Source organism: Carassius gibelio, chromosome B22, assembly GCF_023724105.1.
Source record: "Carassius gibelio isolate Cgi1373 ecotype wild population from Czech Republic chromosome B22, carGib1.2-hapl.c, whole genome shotgun sequence".
Lineage (NCBI taxonomy): Eukaryota > Metazoa > Chordata > Actinopteri > Cypriniformes > Cyprinidae > Carassius > Carassius gibelio.
Window position 1 is genome coordinate 25248383 of NC_068417.1, and position 26953 is coordinate 25275335.

The 26953-nt window shown below is 34.8% G+C and overlaps 1 protein-coding gene across 2 annotated transcripts; it reads right to left on the reverse strand.

The window, feature by feature from the left end:
- Window positions 1-153: 153 nt before the first annotated feature.
- LOC127988323 (phosphatidylinositol 4-phosphate 5-kinase type-1 gamma) lies at window positions 154-25481 on the reverse strand. Of its 2 annotated transcripts, XM_052591006.1 has the most exons (18): window positions 24392-25481; window positions 15390-15421; window positions 15189-15275; window positions 14206-14336; window positions 14010-14127; window positions 13728-13880; window positions 10161-10460; window positions 9877-10082; window positions 8771-8854; window positions 8605-8653; window positions 7676-7760; window positions 6542-6703; window positions 6312-6453; window positions 6199-6228; window positions 5897-6001; window positions 4663-4819; window positions 1872-1955; window positions 154-1759 (listed from the first exon to the last, which is right to left on the reverse strand). In XM_052591006.1, the coding sequence occupies exons 1-18, from the start codon at window positions 24501-24503 to the stop codon at window positions 1757-1759; spliced, it is 2040 nt and encodes a 679-aa protein (XP_052446966.1). In that variant the 5' UTR covers window positions 24504-25481; the 3' UTR covers window positions 154-1756. The 2 variants fall into 2 exon arrangements, with proteins under 2 accessions (XP_052446966.1, XP_052446967.1); XM_052591007.1 differs by lacking the exon at window positions 1872-1955 and having other exon boundaries at window positions 24392-25480.
- Window positions 25482-26953: the final 1472 nt, after the last annotated feature.

A 26953-nucleotide genomic window follows, 5' to 3' on the forward strand; every position in this document is an offset into this window, starting at 1 on the left:
TTGGTTTTCGATTTTTATAACGCCACATCAAAATCAAAGATCATGGTTACCTTTTATATTTATTTATTTTGTGATGTGTATATATGTTGAACCTGTATGACTATTTTTAGGAAAAATCTGAATGGTACAAGAACAAAACAAGAATCTTGTGAATCAAGTCCATGAGATATATTTATTTAAGGATCTGAACAAATGTGCACACATCGGTCCATCGATCATGGTCCTTTCATAGAGATAAATATCTATCTATGCTGTACATCAGTGTCAATAGACTCACATTTCATCATGCTCTTTCTATTTAGGGGGGCACACGGCTTTTTGACCACACACATATACACATGTACACACACGCAAACACGGCTGAACTGTTGGAAGAGTAAGCGATTGATACAGTTGTATGTCTTTGACCATATAGACTTTACAATCCCAACTGTAAAGTGCACACACATATGATACAAAGAAAGACTCAAACACAAGAAACCGTCCTCGACGCTGGAAGAATGGGTGGGTTCGTGTGAACCTAAACGACACCTTTCACAGCCCACTTGTGCAAAACAAAATACAAAAGAAAACTTCAAATTACATTTAAAATAGATTTTATATGTACGTATTTAAAGATCTGCATACAAATTCTCTAAGACACTATTATTGGTGAACCAGAAAGAAAGACGGAATCAGTGAATAGTATATAACTACAATAGGATTTAGGTTGGCAAAAAATTATTAAGGCAACCAAAATATGCTTGTGCTACACTTTACAAATGCATTGCTGCAGTAGTCCCTTTATTTTGGATACAACAGCAATATCAATAACAACTGGCCACTGCACATTATAAGAATCAGTGTTGCACACTTCCATTGTAAAACGAGACACTCGCTTACGTAAAACCACAAACACACTCAATGCATAGGCACACACACAGATTCCATACATGTGGATTTACAATTTAATTTTTTCACTTAAATAGTTCTGATTGCGATTATGGTAAGAAGTTAGTTTTACATATTTGGCCTCCCACATAATAAGTTTGGTCCCATCTTTCAGTTTAACATGTCTTAATAACCAGGCCCTGAAGACTTTGTGCTGGATTTTGGCGGGAAAATCTGTGGAACAAATTTAAATTACCAGAATGTATAAAATGAGCCAAAACAAGAATTTTAAGATCAGGTTATGTGGATATATATATATATATATATATATATATATATATATATATATATATTAACCATTTCTTTGGTTATTTCCTAATTTCACACATCAAACAGCCACTTGTTGGAAATTCATAACTCTGAAACATTGAACACTATTGCTGGCTTAATATTTTATTGAAGAACCAATAAAAATAAAGCAAACCATGTTTGTGTATATATAAGGACTATGACGAGACCTTAATTTTTCAACAGTTCTGAAACAAACAATGCTACCTGATAACAAAGGCGCATTGTAATAACCTACAACCCACTCTTAAGGAAAAGTCTCGAGGCCCAGAGCTCAAATCGGAAAACACGTTCACAGTTTGTAAATAAGACAATAAATGAAACACAAAACAATCAAAGAATAATTAAACATAAACATTTGCATTATTACTCATACGTAAGTCTGGACATTGGTATTACTACTTGCTTGGTGTTGTTTATGGAATGGGTGAAAGGACGATGAAAATAATGCTTAAGTTGCGAAAAAGTCAGACCAGTAGAGCTTGAAGACGTCTGAAGAGTCCGAACCTTGTAGCTGCCCCTCTTTCCTGAGGTCTGATTACTGTTGGGACACATTAAATTTTATGCAATTAATATGCAAGGAATAATAGACAATTGATCGTCAACGTCAAGAATCATGAACCCATGACGATTACAGCAAAGCGCGCACTTACCGTTTCACTCCCCCCTTCATCCTCTGGCAGGGTTTTAGGCCCTGAGCTGAAGTGCAGAGGAGAATATACCCAGTCTTCTGGAGGCTGATTTTACAAAAGCCAGACAGCAGAGGGCACCAGAAAGGGTGGAGACAGAGACAGCCAGCAGAAATATGCAGAGGAAGAAAGAGAGGAAGACAAGAGTGAGGAATATCAGAAATGCAGTGGAAAGAAAGTGAGACATTAGTAAAAAAAGAGACGTTTTGAACATTAATAAGGCGGGAAGTAGTAGCTTGATATAAAAATGCACATTTATTGGATTTTTTTTTTTTTTTTTTGCCACTCCTCAAAGATTAAAATCAAGATTTTATGAATTAACAAAAGCTGTAATCCATCAATTAAACAGAGAGAAACTTTGAATGCGAAGGAAGTGAAGTGAAAGAACAACCATCACAAACAAACGGAGTTGATATACGACGTAAAATAACCCTTTTTAGTTAGATTCCATATAAAATATTTCTATACGAAACAAATAAACAGTGGAAAATACTGAAGAGTTTGACAATTTTATTCACCGTGATTTGATTGAAAAGCAAAAAGTAAGCATTGTTTTATTGGCTACTAGTATTTGTCCCCACCTACATGGCCTTCATTACATCAGCAGACAAGAAAAGTTGTTCAACTTGCTATATTTTAATCAAACACTATAAAACATAATTTAAATAATATCCAATATTAATTCTTGCACTATAAAACCAGGAACACCGATTAAAAAATAGAAATATTTAGAAGTTGTGTATAACTACAATACTAGTCTTTGAAGGGGACAATAATGAAAAATTACATAAAAAATGCTAGCTAAACTTGTAACGTGTAATTTTAGTATATTTAGATACTTTTTTATATATTTGTTTTATGAACATTTTGAATGTGTACTTTATCTTTAAATTAATTATATTTATTACTCAATACTTCAATACTCTGATTGAATTGCACTGAAAGAAGAAAGTCATGGGACGCTTTGAGGGCGAGTAAAACGTTATTTCCATTTTTGGGTGATCTAACCCTTTAAACTAAATTAGAAAGAGAAATGTTGCTTTGGAAACCAGCTAAAATATATTTACCTATAGTTTTCAAAACAATTTGACACTTGTTATGTAGGCTCATTTGCATACAGAAGTCTTAAAGGTACAGTAACAACAACAGCCTCTTTAACAGTCGAGGGTTACAAAAAGCTACACTAGTCTAAACTTCAGAGGCTATAACTTGTTCTGATTATTTCTAAAACTACCTCTACAACTAGTTGAAAGTGTTTCAGCTATAAAACTTACAGCGAGCCGCCTTCTGTGTGTGACGGGCTGACAAACACAGACGCTGCCATCAGAGAACTTACAAAAGAGATATGGACAAACAGAGACGGCAGTCAATGAAAGATGGCAGAAAGGTAATGAAAAAGTCAGGGAGATGGAGTGCTGTTTAGCAGCCGATAAATGAAAAAGTTGACAGCTCCATTAATAAGAGAAAAGAGCGATGGAGCAGCTGGTGCAGGGTGTTAATGGATGAATAATTCAAGAGGTGGTGCTTGGGCGTCTCTAAGCCTCTAGGTTTAAGAGCCTCTTTGGGACTAACAAATGATAATGACGCCCATTTCTCAGTTTGTCCTCGGAGACATCACTGTGGATGCATTGGCACGTCTATGTGTTTTGACATTCATGGGTCAGAATGTGTCTACTGTACTGGTGTTCAAAATTAACACACAATGATATCCTCAGCATTTAGCAATAACAAGACGACTGGAACTTCATTGCTCCTAGCACCTCGGCACACAGACACCCACCCACAGGCCAACAGAGACCCTCTGTGAGATCCCGTCTAATATGTTTCATTTAGTTACCAGTAATCCAACAATGGTCACATTAGCACTGTTTACTACAGGATGACAGTCTATCAAGAACATGGTCATATTTAACCCCAAAAGGAAATTATATTTTACATTAATAAAATCTAAAAGTCTTATTTTTTTATTACTGCTGTGACATAACTTTCATTACAGTTAAGCATAAAACACCTTCAATTTGTATTAAAATGTTTAAATATTTTTCTACTAAATCTGTATATATTTGACATACTTGAAACTGTAATTACATTATAGAAACAGCATAAATAAAAATAAATATAGCAAACACTACCATCATGTATACATACTTTACAATTTAAATCATATATTCATTTGCTTTACAGCATTGAGCACTTAAATGTGAATTACAGGATTTTTTTTTTATTATATTGCCATAAAAATAATGCAAAAATGTTACTGGGTCTAAAACAGGCTTCATTTTTCTATATGCAGTATACATTTTCTTATGGGATTCTTTTGGAGTAAAAATATATATACATCCTTTAATCAAGATACATATAAATTAATTTTAAAGTTACGGCAATGGATTTTTATAAAATATATTTTAACTATAAACCTCACTAAATATTGTTAGAGTTTAAAAACTACACTAAAAAGGCAGAAAAAATAGTTAACTGGATTACAAAAAATAAACTTAATCCAATATTTTTTTTCTTAATAAGTTTTAATATTTTAATTGAAAAGTTGCTTTGCTTTTCAAGAAAGTGTATCATATCTAAGAATGTACTTTTATTGGAAAGCAAGACAAAAACAAAAAAAACTGGAAAAATTATATTTTGCAGTGCATACTAATCTGATTGTGTTCTTTTATGTTTTGACCTTAGGTGGTTCTTACAATGCTTTATAACATCATTAAAAACACATATTTTTAGTTCAGAGGAGTGGAGGGCTTACAAAATAAATGTCTGTAATTGGCACATCATCATCCTCATCCACAGAGGCACGGCTCGTGCAGCCCGAGGCCTGACTGCAGCTGTCAGATTCGACCACTATCCTGGGGCTCGCCGGGACGGAGGAGGACGAGGCTTCTAGAAACGTCTCTGCAGCTTCACTATTCATGGGGAAGAGAAAAATATACGACAATATAGAGATTTTCAGTGAATAAACCATAAAATTCACTCTTCAGAAAAGTTGGAATATAAAGTCTGAATTGTATGGGCCACTGTTTTGGTGCTTTTTTATCCATTTGTCAGACCATGGTTATTAGTATTATTTATAGACATTTACACTTTTAATGAATATATTGAATTAGCTTTTATTTATTTTATTTTTTTTATTTTTACAGTTATAATTTTCAATAAAGTCAAGTCAAGTCTGCTTTATTGTCAATTTTAATTGTTGTTTACATTTTAGTAAATTTGCTATGCACCTTTGTCATTTTTATAAAATTTTTTAGATATATTTCTATACAGCTTTAATTTCGTTTTATTTCATAATTTCTTGTATTTTAACCTGTTTATTTCTGTTTCTCATTTTATTTTTTTAAGTTTAAGCTTTTAAACTAATATTTTACTTTATTTGATTTTAGCTCAATCAATTCCCAAAAACTTTTTTTTAATAGTTTTAGTTTTATTTAATTGTGTTAACTTTCTTCAAAATATCTTCAAAGATTCAAAAGTCAAATTGATTTGCTGTAAAACTAGGATTAATAAATAATACATATTTCTTATAAAATAAACACTATTTTAAGTAAAGAAGGAATACACTTCATTATACTTTCATGTTATATGACTATCAGTTATAGAAATTAAATTTTTGGGTATATGGCCACTGGTCCTGACTAACACAAAAACATTCAGGTACTTATTACTAATGTGATTAAGTGCTTCCTGTTTGGTTATGTTCCTCTGTGGCAGTTGTCATGGTGTCATTTTCTCATCTCTATGAGGAGCTACAGCAGATGAGCTCAGCTGAATGGAGCACATCTAATTCCTCTTTCCCATGATACCCCTGATCTAACATCCACACTGCTTTTGATTTAGCGGGAATACATTTGCATTTAAATCATTGCCCTTAATTCCATTACACTTCATAAATACCCTTTTTTCAATATGTACAACAAAATCTGGCTTTGATAAGTAAATATTAAATATTACATGAAAGCAGATTCTCAGTTTTGAGTGCGTACCTGATCTCCGGCGATACCTGGGGAGCCACGAGTGTGGGTTCACTGTCATATCTTCCCTCCACTTCCACCTCCACTGTGATGGTTTGCTGGTCCTCATCCTGCGTTCTACAAGAAGACCAGCAGAGGGCTCAACTAAACCACATGAACTACAGAACTAACCGTTCTACTTTCATTTAGGAGAAGATCAAAGCCAAGAGAGAAATAAACATGTAAAGTCTGCTAATGAAACAAACTCGGTAATTTCACTCACAAAACTCTCATACGTCTTCAGAAGATCTAGCAGACCAGTGTGTTTTACTTACGTTTCTTCATGGCTGGACTGGGTGTGTCTCCTGTATTGAAGAAAACAGAGAGTTTATTGTACCTGCTACAGCTGAGACATAGAAATATTAAAGAAAGAAAGATGGAGTGTTACCGGTAGCGCGGGTGTTCGGAGGTGTCCGACGGGGAGCGTTCTGGGATGGAAAGGGAGGTGGTGGAGGAGAGCGAGGTGGCGATGGAGGCTGTGGTGGCCTCCTCTAACGAGGGAGGGGTGCAGGGAAGTACATTTCCCCGACCTGAAACCGAATTTAAGCGTTAAGCCTGAATTAAAGCCATTAAGTTCTTATGTTTGAGAATAAAGAATGTTCTTCGTCTATTGTTTACCATTGTCTTCCAGTGTGGGGAAGCTACGGGTTCCTCTCATGTCATAAATGTTTTCGTCTCTTACAAATGGCAGCTGGCTGGCCGACCATGCTGCCCCGGGACCGCTGTATTTGGCTGCAGCCAGAACCCCACGACCCCTCTTTGAGGGAGAGGATTTCAGTGCTGAAAGAATGAGGTTTATAATGTACTTCAGTAATAAAATACATTAAATTTTATGAGCCAAATGAAATATGTTGATTCTTTTTAATTGATTTGATGACATAAGTGTCATATAAATTTAAGCCGTTACTTTCAAAATACTTTTTTACTTTCATAGGATTTTAAAAAATATCGGCAATTTATCGGTTATCGGCCAATATCAAGATTTTTAAAACTGATTTATACCAGATATTTACTTGTACATGCTCATTTTCTTCTTTTTTAAAATTTAGATTACCTTTGCCATTATCTAATGCTTCTAACTTCAATCACTTAAAGTTAATATTTAAAAACACTTTACCGGCCGATATTATAGCTTTTTAAAATCGACCAGTTCCAAATATTTACTCGTACGTGCTCATTTTCCCTTTTTTAAAATTCCAATTATCTTTGCCATTGTCTAATGCTTCTAACTTTGACCACTTAAAGTTAATATTTAAAAAACTAATAATTTTGTCAGTTTGTCAGCCCATGCTCACGTTATGCTTTTGTTGTATGCAGTGCTATTTTATTATTATTTCTTAATTATTATAATATTTAGCTTTTATTATTATTTTTTCAGTTTTAGAAATTTTAGTATTTCATAATATAATTTAAAAACAGTGTTAAATGTAATCTTTAGGAAATCATACAGTCTGACTATCTACTGAATATCCATTTATGAAAATCCATTTTCCTAATATACATAAAAATGCTGTGATGACTAAATTCATTTGTAGCATTTAAATTATGAATTTTAAAGTTTTATTTATTAATTTATTTAGACCAAATACTGTAGAATTTTATCAAGAACCATTTATAAGTTACTGGTTATTAAAATAAATATTTATTGGTGTCAGCCAAAACTTCATATGCATTGTCGCATTGTTATTACTTTACAAGTAACTTTTCATGCAGATTATGAAATTTATGCAAGTTCAGAAGCAGTTCACTCACAGGAAGACTTTCTAAAAACAGTAGTGCTCATGAATCTGAAGAACCTGTCTGCATAGAAAGATGGTCTGTGAACAGACACTGTGTCCTGAAGAGTGGAAAAAAGAAAGAATAAGTGAACCATCTCAATCTATATGAAAAGTTACAGCACATTCTGACTTATTCCAGTTGACAAAATAGAAAACAACAGTTCAACTAATCATCTTCATGCAGGCTTCATAACTGAAGCTGTCACATTTGTTTACTTCACACATATAAATCACACAAAATATTAATTTACATTATACATATACTCAACTGGACAGGTGACTTGCATCATATTTACACATTTCTCATGTCAGTTTCCAGTTTAACATCCATTATTCCTGGAGTCAACCAGTCAGCCTTTAGGTAATATATACTCTGTCACCTCCAGCTGACACAATCAAGATATACCAGCCCTAGGTCTATAAATAACCTAATTAGCATGCAAATGAACTGTCAGCCATTGGCAGTATGGCGTAGACTGTTGCGTCACAGGCAGGGTTGGAGAAATCTCATTTATTCCCATCTAAGCCGAGAGAAAAATGAGTGTGTGCATGTGTGTGGTACATGCATGTCCAGCAATGGCACAATTAGCACATCCTCTGAAAAAACAGCCCTACATTAGTGCACATTTCGCAAGTATTTCCTCCAAAACCCTGTAATTCTTCCTAAACCCCATTCATGCAAATGTACCACAGCAGATCATGCTTTATTAATATGAAAATGAAGGAAGTATGAGGAATTATATTGAAGGTCGGAGACCACAGAGTCTGAAAACACAGCTGGATGTTAACTTGGCCAAAGCTTTTCATCCAAAGTGAGGGAATGGAGCATATTGCAAGGGACAGTGATGTATTTCAGATGGTCTTTTCTAGATAAATGTCAATGAAATTCAATGTATTCATTACCCCATCATGGACTAGAGCCTTCCACGTATGCTCCAATTTCTTTATTAACCTAAACAGAAAATGAACAAAGTTAATTCATAGTGCTTCCAAATCATACTGGCAGAAATGAATCACACACTTGGTGTAAATAGTAAGTGGCATGAGTCGGAGAGATTGACGCAAGCACCTGTAAGACTGCAAGATGTCAATTATTCCAATGTAGAGTAACAGACGCTCTCCTTTTCCATTGACTGCAGGAATACCGCCCATCCTGACATGCAAAAAAACAACAAAAACACATCAAAATAAATAACTATGAAAGCTGAAAGCTATAAAAAATAGATAAAAGCCTTTCTCAATACTGAAGTTAAATGTGTAGCTATACGAATTTTGGAACAAAATTGCAACAGTGCTGAAAAGTCTCCAATAGTTGGCTAAATTAAATAAATAAATACTTTAAGAAGAAAAAAAGTTAATAAACACGAAATGAAAAAAAAAGAAAATATTAAAACTGTGGAAACAAAACAAAAAACCCAAACACAACAAATAATCTATTTGTTCACTTCTAATATATGTGTTTATATAAATATTAAATAAAACCAAACAAAATAAAATGAAAATAAGATAAAAAAATACCAGAAAACAAAAGGAAACCCAAAACAAAACTGTCTTCGTTCACCTTTTGGTAAGTAAACATTATTTAATGTGATGTATTTCCAGATGAGACAGGATCTCTAACTGAAAACTTCATTTTTGATTTTATAAAGAAGAAAAAAAGTAAACACAATTAAAAAAAACTAAACAAAAATAAATAACTATTTTATTTACTCCAAACAAAGTTGTATCTCATTGACTAACTTTTGTTGAATCATTATAAATATGTTGTTTGCATGTTATTTACTTCCATAACGTGATACATTTCCAGATGAAACAGGATCTCTTACAGGACAATTTATTTTATCCAAGATTTTGATACATTTTTTGAAGGAAAAAAAACACACATTTTAAATTTATTTAGGCAAAATAAAAATAGAAACATGCTGAAAAGCATGTCCCAAATGAGAAATAAAAAATATTTATAGATTTTTCAATAGCCAGATTTTCTAAGGATTACAAACACAAATTCTTAGTTTTGTGTTTTTAAGTTTTTAAAATAAAATAAAAACAGTATTACAATTTTGTAATTGCATCCCTGTTACTTCATCATATTTTTGATGCATATGAAAATGCATCACACACCTTTTTAAATATAATTTATAGGTGTCAAAACATGGAGAAATTTCAGCAACTCACGTGTCCTCGGTGTCGATTTCCTCTCCATAGGCTGACGCTCCCTGTATGGACTCCATGGCAGTGGTGTAGAGCGCTTTCTGTGCCAGCGGCCTCTTTTCATCACTGTTGCCCTGAGATCCCTCCATCTGCTGCTCTTTCTCCGCCTGATCGATGTTGTGAACTCCCAGCAGCAAACTATAATCCATAATCTTAAAGCTTTCCAAGACCTATTCACCAAAAACACATCAATATTCGTCCTGAATGGCTTGTCCACTCTAGACAGCAGCACACTATGGAGAACTTACCAAACAGTCTCTCTGTAACGTCTTGACCAGGGCACTGTACGTGTCTGTATCCAACATGAGACCATCTTGAACGTCCTGCATGAAATCAAGGTCTTTGAAAGTGGGCTTCGCCTTTTCCCGCTCTTTTCTAGAGGCCCGTCGCTTGTACGTGGACCCCTTCAGGTCGTATTTGAGGTGCATGCGCACCACCCTGGGCAGAACATTGTTCATGACCACCATCCGAATGTTCTTCCCGCCCGATTGTACACAGTACAGCCCGAAGAACTTGGGCAATAAGGTGCGAGGATTTTGATTCAAGTTCTGTTGGAAACAAACAACTGAAAAATCAAACACGATTTACTCAAAGCACACAAAGATTCAAACATAAGTGCTAAACATCTGTCAAAGAATGTGTACATTTGTATTTGTTGGTTACATGCTTTGTATAATGCATCTATTTATTCCTTAAAGGAATAGTTCACTCCAAAATTACAATTCTGTCATAATTTATTCATCTTATATTGAACACAATATGTCGAAAACATGTCTAAAAGTAAATGTCTTGTATTAGCAATGCTTTGAAGTTTGTAAATAGTTTTGAAGTGCTGTTTTGCGGTGTATAGAAAATGTAATGCCATGACTTTGAATTTAAGACTTTCAGCTCTGATTTAAGACCTTTTTTGGGGCTTAACTTGTGGAAGGTTGAATTAATACTTTTTAAGACCACTTTAAGACCCACAGAAAGATATTCAGCAGAGAAAAATGTCTGGCCTTTAAATAAATATTTTACCCCAAAATGACAGTTTGGGCATTATTTATACATTTTGAACCCAATTTTGCATGCCAAAATGTTCTGAGTTGAGTTTTACGAACTTGCAACTTTGTTTTTTTGTTTGATTTTGGGAATATAAAAATCATTTTTTAGTTTTTCTCACACAAAAAGAACATTTATGATACTTTTATTTAGCTTTTCTGACATTTCTTGATGGCATCACAATTAAAAAAACAAACAAAAAAAACCCAGTGAATATCTGTCAAAACATCTTTTGTGTTCTACGTGGGGGTGGGGGGGGGGGGGTGCATAGACTGCATAAATGATAGCAATTTTTGTGTATGCATAAATGATAGCAAACTGTTTTTAAAAATCATGTAAAATTGCAACCCAAATTTGTTTAATGAAACAAAATCCCAATAAGAGTAAAAAAAAACCTACTAAATATATTTTTATATGGCATGCAAATCACACTTTTGTTAAGTTTATTAAAAGCATTTATGCATTAAATTAAGGTAAAGGCTATTCGTTTTTTTTCCGCATTCCAGACACAACACACTCCATTTCAACCCCCAAAACACCTTTCTTAAGTCAATGACATTCGTTTTGCCAGTTAATGTTCCAGAGCATAGTAAAACCACCGGATTCCAATTAGTTTGGAGTTTAAATCCTCTTAAAAATCACCACAGAAAAGCAAAGCAATGAAGCAGATATCAAACCTAGAAAAGCTTTGTGACACCAATCACCTTCACATAGGTGACGTGTCCTAAAAAGGTATGATCAAAAAAGAGAAACAGAATGAGGAAAAGAGCTAGACAGTAATAAAGACAGGTTTCTGTAGACCGTTGCATTGTTGCTAAACAACAACTGATCCATTACCATTCATGGGCTCATTAGCTCCAGATGAATGGATGGAACAAGCCAAGCCAGTCGCTGGTTAGACTCTGCTGACTCTGAGAACCCATCTAGGCATCATCTACAAGAGAAAACTCATGTTCTCTTGGAAACCGAACCCTTTTGTACTTATATTGTGGAATGAAATGCTCCACTGGAGACCGAAAACTGGAACAGGCACGGCATACATGCTAATTTTGTAATTTGTTTCATTATTCAGGTAAATAGTAGACACATCGCCTCTGGGGAGAAATGAGTTCAAAATAACTTGTTGGGTAATCAGCAGTGTTATTGTTTAACCAGGCAGCTGATTTGTGACAGCATGTGATAATGGGTAAAAAGCTAGAGAGCACGTTTCTCAAAAAATACAGAGCATTGATCAATGCAACACAAACAATATATTTATCCTAGATTATACTGCAGTTGAAAAATGTATAAAGGTCCGCTGATCAGTGATACACCGATATATCGGCCAGGCTGATAATCCTGCAATAGTAACAATGTATATTAAAGTTCACCCAAAAATTCTGTCATTAATGACTCACCCTCATGTTGTTCCAAACCCGTAAGACCTCCGTTCATCTTCAGGACACAGTTTAAGATATTTTAGATTTAGTCCGAGAGCTCTCAGTCCCTCAGATGAAGCTGTGTGTACGGTATACTGTCCATGTCCAGAAAGGTAAGAAAAACCTCATCAAAGTAGTCCATGTGACATCAGAGGGTCGGTTAGAATTTGTTGAAGCATCGAAAATAAATTTTGGTAAAAAATAGCAAAAACTACGACTTTATTCAGCATTGTCTTCTCTTCCGTGTCTGTTGTGAGAGAATTCAAAACAAAGCAGTTTGTGATCAGGTTCGCGAACGAATCATTCGATGTAACCGGATCTTTTTGAACCAGTACGCCATATCGAAACTGAATCGTTTTAAATGGTTCACGTCTGCAATAAGCATTAATCACAAATAAGCACAAATCGGACGCGTCCGACAGAATCCGAGAACGAGTCAATCATTCGTTCGTTATCTGGCTCGGCTCGGTGTTAAAAAAGTCATTTAAAAAGGTTAACAGCTTAAGCCATTTGTGGATTAATGCTTATTGGAGTCCCGAACCGTTTCAAACGATTCAGTTCGATTTGGTGAACTGGTTCAAGAAGATCCGGTTACATCGAGTGATTCGTTCGCGAACCAGATATCACTACACTGCAGAGTTTTGAACTCTCCGCAACAGACACGGAAGAGAAGACAATGCTGAATAAAGTCGTAGTTTTTGCTATTTTTTGACCAAAATGTATTTTCGATGCTTCAAAAAATTGACCCTCTGATGCCACATGGACTACTTTGATGATGTTTTTATTACCTTTCTGGACATGGACAGTATATCGTACATTGATTTTCAATGGAGGGACTGAGAGCTCTCAGACTAAATCTAAAATATATTAAACTGTGTTCTGAAGATGAACGGAGGTCTTACAGGTTTGAAACAACATGAGGGTGAGTCATTAATGACATAATTTTCCTTTTTGGTTGAACTAACCCTTTAAATATAGAATACGTTTACTGCATCAAATCTAGCAGCATTATATGAACTATCAGATAATTTACTCTCTAGATATTATATTGGACACTGAAAACCAAAATCACTAATTCTACACCAGTAATTCTGGCCAATACTGATAAACCGATAATTATTTTCACATTGACATTTGGCCATAAATATTAGCTCACCATAATGGATTACTGTGTAAAATAAGAATTTCACTAATTTTATGTAGGCTTCACATAATTTTTTTCTATTATTAGACTGCACTATATCATGCAATATATATGTGTTTGTATAATATATGCACCCCGCTTTCGAGATATCGGCATCCAATTTATTGGTTGACCACTACTTTGAAAATATCAATCAAAGTACAGCAACTCACCATGTAATATCCAGGAAGAAGCTTCTGCAAAAACTCTGCTTCTTTGTGCATGACTGTCTTAATGATGAACTCATCATCCTTTGTGACGTAAAAGACTGAGCCACTGGCTCCAGGATTGGACAACTCGATCAGTGGTTCGTTACAGAGTGAATACTAAAGGCAATCACAGATTGAGATATGCATAAACAAATGACCATGAATTTTCCTTGAGTGATTCTTCAGTAAGCCGAAATAAATACAAGCATTTATTATAAAATCCAGCCTTTAGCTTATATTTCTCACCAAATAGTCATCCGGCCGTATCCCGAAGAGCTCTCTGAAGTAACGGAAGGCGACGGGAGCATAGGTTTTGAAACGGAAGTCTGGGAAATGATGGGCTGGCGTCAAGTTGCTCCCTTCACTGGAAGAACATAGAGAAGATCTTTTTATTTTCATGTGAAATTCCACATCCACCTTCAACATTAGACAGACAGCGCACCTGGGGAAGAAGATGCTCTCCACCACATAGAAATCCTGCATGAGGACGTCCCGCTCAGGCTTGGAACTCAAGTTGCCAACCGTGTAGCCAATCCCTAGCTGAATGGCCCCCTTGAGAGCCGAAGATGTAGTCTGAAGAGGATATAAATTATTTTAGTCTCCTAATTATTAATCCTAAACCTAGAGATTGATCTTCTGCAGTTTCTGTTTAGATGTCACCTTGTGCCACATTTCTGATGAGCTTATTATTAATATTACAATTCTGGTCGAAACAGATAAACCAATATACAATTGGCATGTTATTATTATAATGCAGTTATTTTCTATATAATACGCCCAATAACTGATGAACGGTCAATATTTCAATGAAACACTATTTTGTCTAAAGAAAAAAAAACAACAACTTTAAATTAAAATCAATTATGTTAAATACTAAAGTGAATTAAGCATTACAATTTTTTTTTTTCAAATTTACGTTCTGAAAATATTTTTATCATTCTGAGATTTGCTAAAGATTATTAACGATGTTATTAAAGTAAATTATTGGTTTAACGATACATTTTAGGTTAACGTTAGATGATAGCAAATTAGCATGGACAATTAAATACACAACATCAATCAATATAAAACATTGAAAAATGTAATCATTTTTTATACACTAAAAATGTCCTTATATCGGCTGATATTGTACCGATATATTGTGCATCCCTAGAAGTAACTAAATAATCTGAATGGAATCGGTATCGGTATTTTATATATATATATATATATATATATATATATATATATATATATATATATATATATATATATATATATATATATATATATACACACACTTTTTTTAATGTACAAAAAATACCATTAAAAAATATCGGCTGATTTAGTACCGATATACTGTCCATTCCTAGTACCTAAAATAATCAGAATATAATCAATATCATGTCAAATAAATGTTTCTGAAATAGAGTAGGCCCAATGCACCTTCTTATATGTGGTTTCTCCAGAAGCGTCCACTCCTCTGTGTCCGATCTTCTTCCCATGAGCCGGCTGGCCTGACGATGAAGGCATCTGGTATAAAGAGTGTAAAAATGAGATACCACCAACCTGCAATCCCTGCATAAACAGGTTCATCATCTGTAATCTAACAGTATATATTGTTGATATGTGAGAAAAGGAATGTACCTCTGTTATGTAAGCCTTTTTTGATGTAGAGTCTAGGAAAGAAAAAGAAAAGTGACTGACGAGATATTCACAACAATATCTGAACAAAAAATATCAGATTTCATAATTTGCAAAATGAATGCACTGATAGTCAGCCCTAAAGATCATGATTTGAAACCAAATCAGATAGGTGTGAAATATGAACAAAACTTATAAAGACATATTCGTCTGCAATTATAATCAGACTTTAAGAGTCAGCAGGTCAGACAGCCTCAGCCAACTTCATTATTCAACCTCCATTTATATTCCATCGCTGCCCCTCAAGCTTCAGCATCAGCTGTCAGCAGCTACTGGGATGTTTGTTGACAAAGATGGTTTGATAAAAACACACCATGTGAAGATGACGGCTGGATTTCTTGAGCTGTGCTTCTCACCCCACAGTTGTCCCAGATGCATCGGCACACGCTCCCATTCAGCCGTGTTCCTCCGTTTCCATGGCATCCCAATCAAGGTCAACAAGCTTTCTTGGAGATTGCATATGCATGTAGCATCAACAGACACATGTTGCTCTAAATAGGGCATTGGCCGCTAGACAGAGCAGCTCATAGCCATGCAGTGAGAAAGCAACAGCAAAACTAAGATGACAGGCCTGCTGGTAAATCCAGCTAAAAACAGCTTTAATCCAAAAATTCATATTCTGTTTACTCACCCTCATGTCGTTTCTAACTTTTTTTCATAGAATAGAAAAGGAGTAATTCTGAGAAATGTGATGGTTGCTCTTTTCCTTTACAAAGAATGAATCTGGAGATTTTCAGCTTTAAAAAATACATCATAAAAGTGGTTTATATAACTTATATTAAACTTATTTGACAACTTCGTGTAAAAAGCAGACCATAATTTGAGTCATTCCTACTGAACATTTGACATCTGCCCTAACTACCTTAGTTTGTAAATGAATCATTTTTTGAGTCAGATCTTCAATGAATCATTCTAAATGGTTCATAAAATAAAAATGATTCCTTCCAAATCCAAATGAATCAGTTCTTCACTTAATGACTCAATCATCTGGCTTGCAACAAGAGAAGCTCACTGGAGGGGAAAGTCTTAACATCTATCCTGACCACATAAGTTTATCTTTCAAGTCAGATCTTATAAGAATCTTTTGAAATAATTTAGAAAATATGAACAATTCATTCACAAATCAAAATGAATAAGTTCTTAATTTAGTGACTTAATGGTCCAGTCGCAACGATTAGCAGCTAAGCGAAGGGGAAAATCAAATCATCTGCCCTAACTCAGTTTGTGATTGTGAGAAAGTTATTCATCTGAGTGATTTTCAAAAAATTATCTGAAAGGGTTCACAAAATTAGAACAACTTGTTCACAAATCAGTTCCTGATTTACCATTAACTGAATCAACGATCCGTAAAATTAGCAGCTAACTGGAGGGAAAATCTTAACATCTGCCCTAAATGCATTCATTTGTGAATGCAAACATAATTATTATGAGTCAGATCTTCAATGAATCATTTCAATGGTTCACAAAATCAGAATGATTCCTTTACAGATCAGAACGAACCAGTCTCTGACTTGCTGACTCTGGTCACTACAATTAGTTATTAATTACAGGGTAAAATCTTAACATCTGACCTATATTATATTGTGACTAGCTATAAATCCATTACCAGCTTGATTTTTTCAACAGCATGCTTCAACTTTTTGGAAACACATGGAAAAAAGTTGCACACACAAAGTTAGGAAAAACATGATGCGTGCAATGTCCCAAACAAACCAATTTTCCATTTTCACCTCTGAAATAGCACATCCATACCAACAAGCCTCATGACCAAGTTAGCTGTCCTGTTATTTCTGGATCCAGCAGTCATGGGGTCTCGAAGCTGTTTGGGCAACATTGTGGTTCTCCTTAAAAGAGCTTTTTCCTAGACCTTCTTCACGAGTGATAGGTTTGGCCTCAGTTCAAGCTGGAGCACAAACATCCAACAGGATGTCTGTTATACTCCACTAGCCAGGGTCGACCACACATCTAATAAAGAGCATTGGACCAGCAAAAACCTGCTTTTTAATTCTATGTTATGAACAGAAGAAATGTAAGCTAAGCTACATCTTTGAAGCACAAAATGTTTACTGTATTAAAGTTTAAAAGTCAAGGTTCAAAAACTGATTTGAAGGGAAATGTATTTAAATCATCTGGTCAGCTGGGTTATACAGAGCTTATCGTAATATCCTTCATAGCTAAAGGATTAGTTACAACATAGCACTCTTATTCTATTATGAGATTGCATTCAACTTACATCAAGCCATATTGAACTTGACCAACCTCTAAAACACAGGTTACAGCTCATAACATCTCGAGTGCTAATGAATTAACAAAACACCTCCTGAAATCACTTTGGACAGGTGTGATCACAGCCAGCTCAAAATGGAATTGAAATTAAGAACTCGACGACAGAAACTTGGAGGTGTCATTTGACACCTCAAGCTAACAGTCATTATATAGGACTAAATTTAGCAAAGATTTAGCAAATATACTTTGAGAAAAGGATAACATGTTATGACTGCAAAAATCTCAATTCTGGAAGTAAAACCACGACAACATATGAAGGACAGCTCATAATCTGGTAAAACAGAACTGTATAAAGGAAACCGAAGAAAACAGGCAACTGTTAACCCACCAATAAGGCACATAAAACCATTTTCATTGCTCACTTCTGATCTGAGAGATGAAAACAAAAACTACAAAGTTCCTCTTGCGAATTTCATTCAAGTAACGAGCCATTCAACAGATGAATTCAAAGTTAAAAGCTCTTCTAAGTAATAGACACCCAACAATGCACTTGTGTGCAGGAGTAGGTTATGCTCACTGACAGTCGCGACACCCTCTTTTGGGAAAATTAAGAAAAATAATAACTTTCTCTAATGAAACAGTTCTTTTTTTTGTCTCTTAGAGGATGCATAAGATTTCCTGAATTATTGTCATTGATATCGTCTTCGCAAAAAAAAACAGAAATTATTGTGATATATTTTAAAACCCATATTGCCCATCCCTACTTTTCATTTGTATGCAAATGCTAAGTATACTTTAAGCTTTATAATTTTTTCACCTGGCTGACAATCAAACAGATTTGCGCATGGTATCGAATGGATATACTTTAAAAAGCTATGCACTTGGCCGTACACGTAGGCTTAGCATTCGCGTCTAAACTGAAGTATACTTTGAGCAGTAGCACTTTATTTTACAGTCATGTTCCTCATACTATGTACTTATTATAGTGATTAAGTAATAACTATGTACTAAACCTGAACCTAGCCCTAAACCTAACCCTACCCCATATAGTTAAGTTACCTTATATTACCAGAACTTCCTTAGGTAGGTACACTGTACAAGAAAACCAAGTATGCTTGAATATTATGTCCTCTTTAGGGTTGCATCCTGTGACACCTCGTCCTGTTTTGATTTGAGATGTTTTTGGCCCTTGTTGAACCACACCAGAATTTGTTAAGTCTCAGCCTCAGACGTCACAACCACAAAACAAAATTGGAAACACTTGACGCATCTGATTGGTTGAATTCCACAGGATTTGCGGAAGAGACATGTGTTGTGTTCTTTACTGGAACACACAGTCTATACTGGAAACAAACTATAAAGATAATGATATTAGCGTCCACACCAGCGAACGATATTGTCTGTTTTTTCTAATCGCACGTTCATCCGAAAAAAAAAATAGTTCTGAAAGTGATTCCAATTATATTGTTTCTATGTGTCTTTATCATTATAGTTGAGGTGTGGACTCTTCTATTCTGTAATACTGAGAACGATTTTCTTTATCGTTATCTTTATCGTTATCGTCCTTGGTGTTTTACACACCAGTCTGTTAATATGGGGACACTTCCATGCCCATAAACATGATGCAGCACAAAATTGCCTCTTTGGCAGTCTTTGGCCATTTAAAGTGGCCAAGGTTCCCAGACCTTCTGCCATCGGTCTGAAGGTCTGGCTACACAAGATTTGAGTTTGTTTGGAATCAGATCAAGACCCCCTATTTCAGGGCCTTAGTCTGCTTGTTTGGTGCACACCAGGGTTCAGGGAGCAGTGTTTACACTGATTAAAGTGAACCGCACTAACAGAGCAATCACCAAATAGTTCATTTTAATCAACCCAAACCTGCCAAGTGTTGACACACCATAAGAGATTTGGGTCAGAAAGAAACCATCATGCAACCATACGGAAAACCATATCACCCATCTAACTTTTGTTAAGTTTCCATAAAACAAGGTCTTGTTATGATGCCTGGAACACAAATGTGTCAGAGAAGGACTCTGCGTCCTTTTGTAGGAGACGCCCTACTCCCTCTGAGGTGCTGAAGGGATTGAGTGTCTTCCAGAACCCTGGTCTTGTCTGCAAGCTGGCCTATAAAAAGCTCCATCCTCTTCAGGGCATAGGAAAGGGGGGCAAGAAATACAGAGACACCATTATGCAATTCTTGCTTGTTTTCCATTTCCCACCAGAGCTCGAAAACTCTCAGCAGTCTGAGCTATTAGAATAACACAAGTAGAGGAAATAGATGGAGGGTGCAGACAGACCAGCCCTGTTTTGCAAAGCGATATCAGTGGGCACAACACTACAAGGCTTTGAGTATAGCCAAGGGTTTGATTATATATGCATCTCATGGGATGTTATTTGTATAAACCAAGAAAGCCGTGTCTGGATTTCACAGATGCTTTAATTGTGTACATTTACTACCACCATCACGTGACGAAAATGAAGTGAGTGGTTTAGATGGTCCACTTAGCGGTAATAACCTCAAAATTGATTTTTAATTAATTTACAATAAAGATCTTTCCCTATCTCGATTATCATCGGTTCAGTGCTGCTCTTAATGAGCCAAGTAAAACGGCCACTGAACTGAACAGCAACAGATATTTACCATTCAGACAAGGCGAAATGAGAGCAATAACTATATTACCATGTGCAAAAAAAAAATTATTATTGTTCAGATTTAAAGCTTTGAACAAACCTCTAACCATAAGTATTAAACTATAAAGTATCCACCTTTTTATTTTTAACATTACAGTGTGCGAGTCTTTCCGTATAAACTGCGTAAAGTTATTATTTTTAAAGATTTATTTTTGCTTTTGCTGTGATAGGATAGTGAAGAACAGACAGGAAGTAAATGTGAACTCAGGGCACCTAGAACAACGCCACTATATGTTGTCACACTTGCCATAAGGCTATTGGCACCAACGCTTAAATTATATTATTTTAATTTGTTATCATAATAAAAACAGTAAATGGTAGGGAAAATTGTTAACTGCACTATGAATAAATTTCTTAATAAATCAGACTGAATCAGTTCTTGATTCACTCAATCTTCTGGTTGCAATGATTGGCATCTAAACCGGTATTTATTATCATATTATTTTAATTTATTATCAGAATCATACATACACTGGTAGAACAATCTGAAGTCACAGACATTCACAAAGAAATTTGCACTAAATAAAGTGGATTCAACTTTTCTATACATTCAAACTAAATTTTTTGAACAATAAAACAATACAAAGTAAGCAAACAAATCACAAATTCTTATACTGAAGACAGAACCCAAGCCATCCATGTATTTATGGTATACTGATGGATTTTGACAAATTATGGTATACTGCATTATTAAAAAAATGATGGCAAGGCGCAACAAATTACCAATACAAACAATTCTTGTCTGAGGTAAATTTTGAGGTAAGAAGATATGTGACTGAATGGGGGATGCACGATTAATCGAATGTGATTAATCGCGATTGTAGGATTACGAAATCGACAAAAAAAATCGGAACTATGGCTCTGTGTAGTAAATGCTGCTCCATCGGAGAGCACGTGAAAATACCACATTTAATAACTTTTTATTATTATTGCAAATTAACTTTGTAATGTCAGCCGAGTGTTTGAAATAAATCCTTCTGTGAGATGATTTGGCTTCTTAAACAGAATATTAAAGGTACACAATATTTCATTGTATTCTAAGCAGTAATAATTGTTATGTCGATGCAAATTCATTATAGATATACTTTATTATGATGAAAATTAGAATAAGAAGAACTCAGATAAGCCGTATATTGCCGTAGTTGTTTATTTATTAGTCACATTGAATCAATGAAAGCAGTTAAATCTTCTGTTTATTCAGCTGCAGCAATTCCTGGGTTGCTTCTTCGGGGTATATTTGGATTTTGTTTGGATTGGGCATATTCAAGAGGGCCCTCTGGCCTTTGGATGGAGATTTACTGCTGATCACAGAACTGTGCTTCACTGAAAGACACACCTGATCATCGCAGCTTCTGATTTATAGCATTTCAATTTAATTTTGATTAATCGTGCAGTACTTTGACTGAATAACTCACCCTGAAAAGAAACAATTGTACTGAAAATAAGTGGGGTTTTTTTCGTAGATTGTTTTGCGATGTTCCAATTTTTGCATATAAATTAAATTCGCAACTTGTGAAAAAATGTCACCCCAGTTACCACCCAAATCATCCCTAGCAATTACACACTAACACCCAAGCGTTGTGGCTGTGAGTTTTCAACATGAAATCATAATATATCAGTATTTCATTGATTATCATCCGATTTTTTTTTTTACTAGTATCGGTCAATTCTCCTATTTGGACATTTAGATTACCTTTGCCATAATCCAACACTGACTCATAGTGAATTTTTAAAAACGCTAATAATTTTGAAAAAAAAATGTTCTATTCTGTTGAGATTTGCATCATGTTTGGGCAAAAACGCAGCTAAAGAAGTCTTTTATACCTGTGAATCCCCGAACTTGACTCTGATTTTATGAACAAAACATAAAAACCCAAGAAAACAAGGGAGGATGATGGCATCCAAATCACTTCAGGTGCGAGAATGACTCACGGGCCATCGTGAGACACGTTTCATGTGACTGCATGCCTCAACAGTCAGCATGTTTTCCCACACACATCTACACGGGAGACGCCGGAGAGCAAACCAATGAAAACAGGAGGATGTTGAGGCAAGAGACACCAGCGCCAGGGGAACTGAGGGAGTGAACCATCGTTGTTTGGATGCAGTTTTTGTGATTACAATGTAGACGATGAGACTGGAGCGCAAGACAGTATGTGGCTTTTACTACAAGCAAATTGTGTTGACATTTATGTCTTTGAAAACAGTAACCACAATGCAGTTTGAAACGCCTCAATGCATACGCAAAAGAACAAATCTTGTCAACAATGAGCTGGAGAAAGGTCAATCTTAAGAACATACTGAACACAGGCACTTTATGGAGTGGATCACATTTTTGTGCTCTTAAATAAATCTCATAGAATAGGTTTACAAGTATGATCTTACACTGATTATGATAAATAACCCAAGAAAACTAACTTTTTTTGTCATGAAAAGGTCATAGATGGTTTTTTGTGTGTACAGTCATTTACATACTGATGTTAATACCAGAGTAATAACTGATCATCTGAACTGTAGCTTCTCAGGTTTGCAGAATAAGGCATTTTTGGTTATCAGCATATCATGCATTTGAATGCGATCATTGACACCTCACACACAGATGTGTGACTAATAAAAAAAAAAACACACAAATGGAGAACTGGGGAGAAAAAAAACAGTCTCTTAGAGGCAGAAACAAGAGTGTATTTGATAGATACAGTAACTGTTATGGAAGTGAAACTTTTCATCATATATCAATCAAGAAAAGGCTTCTTTTTTAACAAAAACAATTTGAGAATTTAATTTTTTCATTAATTTACTATTATTATTTTATTTAAGTTGAAGTAGATTTTATCTAAAAATCTGCTTTACTTCGAGTCTTCATTTATAATGCATTATAAAAGCATTTATGATGAACTTGTACATGTAATGTACAAATGGTAACATTATATATTTTCATAAATAACTGTAGCCAAAATTAAAAGCCATTATAATATTTTCTGATTCCTTGTTCGATCTGCAATTGGTTGTTTGTCAAATGTTTTAGTGCATTATAGTTTCTAAAGGTGTAATGAGAAATACATAAGTATTATAATGTACGAAATCTGATGTTATTATCATGCAATGCATTATAAGGTGCATAATTAAAACGTAAAAAAAAACACTTTTAACATAAAGTTATAAATTATTATCAAAAAAGGTTATGATGTAAATTAATAAGAAATATTTAATATTCTGCACCAATAACAACAACAAAAAGTGACGTGACGTGACATCTGAACTCTATCGTACAGAAGACCAAATAATGTTTTCCTCATTCTTATTTATTTTTTATCAATAAAAATAAATAAAACATTTTACCATTATTAATAATTCGAAATTATCTAAATGAAAATACCCCGGGCATGTGTAACCACAGCAATTTGTTATAAAAGTCATATTAGTGTTTTAATATTTTTTCTGCAATTGCACACACTTCGATAACTTAACAAAGAAAAATATATTGTGTCTGAATATTAAAATATTCAAAACAATGAGAAATTGCACCACACATGCATAAAAGTAAAGTCCTATTTGACTGTTCTGAGGAGTCCTTTAGAAATCAAAACATTATTTTAATGTCATCCTTTATGCATGTAATAGGCACATTTGATGGCATTTATCCTAAACAAATGCAATGCACCCTTTACCCTGTTATTCCCCTGAAACCCCCTTAATCCCATCTGTCATCTGCCCAGTGTCCCTGCTGATGCCTAGCTCGCTGAATCTGGTTTGAACCTGGCTGTTACACCATCCGCCTGACAATATGCCCACAAAACTATATTTATACATACATGCACACTGACTCTGGCAGCATGTGACACCTAATAATCTGATGCTTGTATGATAAATCTCATGCATCAGTGTACAAATCCATGCATGAATGCTAGTTTTGCTAGTTCTATCCATGTGAATATCAGCCACCTATGAATCAATCAATCAGATGAGATTGCATGAACCGATGTCTTTCTTAACGCTTTGTTTCAAATCAAACCCAAGTTGTTGGTTACCCGAGTCCATGCCATCCGCCGTCCCCGAGTCCTCGGATGCTGCTGCCCCGGATATCGGACTCCCATCCCCGGCCTCAGACAGGCTGGTCGCCCCTTCAGCCGCCGCTTCCATTCAAAACCCCTGGATGAATCCTCCGAGCGAGAGCGCTGTCAACCGATAATCGACGATCTTTCAAAACATACACCGCTTTTCCTCTCAGTGTGTATGGATGTGATTAGCTGACAACAAATAAGGTGAGAGATTGAGGACTGTCCCTATGCGTCGTGGTCCTGAGCTGTTGTGGGATAGGGATGTTCGATTCGCGGACGAATCGTTCGTTTGAACAGATTGAATTGAACCGATTCGCTATGAGACTCGCAAATCATTTTGAGCTGGGGCCTGTTCGATAAAGAACAAGTTTACCAAATAAGCAGTGTTGAGGAGTAACTAGGTACATGTAACTTAACTACGTAATTTAATTACAAAATAAATGTAATTGTAATCAGTCAGTTATGAGGGAAAAATGTGTAATTAAATTACAGTTGTGAAAATGTTAACGATTAAAAAGGGGTTTACATCTGAATTTTCACACACAGACAGATTTATTGGATTTCTCTCATAAATTGCAGGGATTTCTCTTAAATAAGAGACACCAAAGTTTCAGGAGTTTAGGACACAGAATAGGACACATGCTTATTCAGGCCTATTTGTGTTTATGTAAATGTTTTATTTTTAAGATTAACTATTTTTTTTCTAAGCCATTGTTAGATGCCAGTGTTTTCTATCATTACTATGCAAACATATGTCTTCAAAAATAGTATCATGGAACTATTTCTATGTATTTAACCTCAGAATGAACTCAAAGTAACTCTGGTTTTGTGGTGGCTGTGCTCTAAAATTAAATTACTGTAATCTCAAGTGATGAAGTGATTTATTCAAATAATGAAGGATTTTAAAAATATGACAGTAATAATACTGTAAGGTTAATTCTTCCTTGTTTACATGTTTGAAAATAATGAACAGTTGAAAACATTAGAAATGTAATAAAAGCATTGAAATAGTTAAGTTACTTAATACATTTTATATAGGGTAACTTGTAATCTGTAACCTATTACATTTCCAAAGTTACTTTCCCAGCACTGCAAATAGGCCAGGGGCCTGTACCATGATGGTGGCTGATCAAACTCAGGATTACAGGATTAGTTTAGAGTTGACAAAACCAAACCAGTCCAATCAGACTTTCTCTTTGAACTCAAGCTTGATCCTGAGTTAATGGAGCAGGGGCCTGTACCATGATGGTAGCTGAACAAATTCAGAGTTGCAGGATTAGTTTGGAGTTGACAAAACCAAACCTCTCCAATCAGGCTTTGTTGGTACCATGATGCTGATTATCAAATTTCTTTGTCAACTCAGGCTTTGATCCTGAGTTTGTGGAGCGTGTGCACATGAATGTGTGACATCACTGGTGAACAACTGGTGGTCATATTATTATTTTTTTTAAATAGTGCAATCTATTGATAGTACAGCTTATTTATATTACATGTGTATATCTGTATACATTATTATTTATTTAAAATAAATGATTTCTAATTACTTTTTAACTAAAATGTATTCTGTGTAATAGATAAATAATAATAATAATAATAATAATATGAATCATAATAATTATATAAATCATAAAATGACTAATTAAAGCCAGACTTTTTTATTTTTGTTATTATTTTTTTTTAGCATTAGTGACCTTTAATTTGGAGCAAGACAAACTGGGGGAGTGACTTTGTGTCAGACATGTGTCACTTTTTCTCACAACTGATTGGTCCAACTTCAGTTTGAGATCTCTAACCCAGAATATAACCTGCCCCAGAGCAGGTTAGCCGTGGAGTGTAAGTTACTAAGGCAATGAATGCTGCTAAAAGCCAAGCCACTTACGTGGTACCTAAAACCCAGGATTGGTGCAAACTAACCTGAAACTTACCTGGCCAGCCAGCTAATCCAACTTCATGGTACAGGCCCCTGGTGCATATGAAAGAGTGACATCAGTAATGAACAGCCAATCAGATGCCTTGAAACTGTGATTCACTTCTCCTGAGAGAGTCAGTGCAATCCACTACCAAAGATTAAAAGATTGAACAATATAAAGATTTTAAACACATTACCATGAAAGAAGAAAACTTAAAGAAAACACCTTGCCATATAAGAGCAAGTAAAAGAGATCATTTATAGGTATAAAAACACTAAATCTAAGATCATATGTAGTCATATAGTGCATATTGCATATTACGTTTATATTAATTTAAAATAAAAGCATTATAATTACTCTTACACTAAAATAGCTTTTGTAATGGATAAATAATTATATAAATAATATCAAATAATTATAAAAAATAATCACCTTTAAAAATCAGATCATTTTATCTTTCAAAATGTTTTACTATGTAATGTCCTTTAATTTGGAGTAAAAGAAACTGGGGGAGTGGCTTTAGTTTATTGCGTCAGAGATGCGTCACTTTGCTTGAAGCTGATTTGAAATTTTGGTTTGAGATCTCTAAACCAGAACATAACTTGCCCCAGAGCGAGACTTA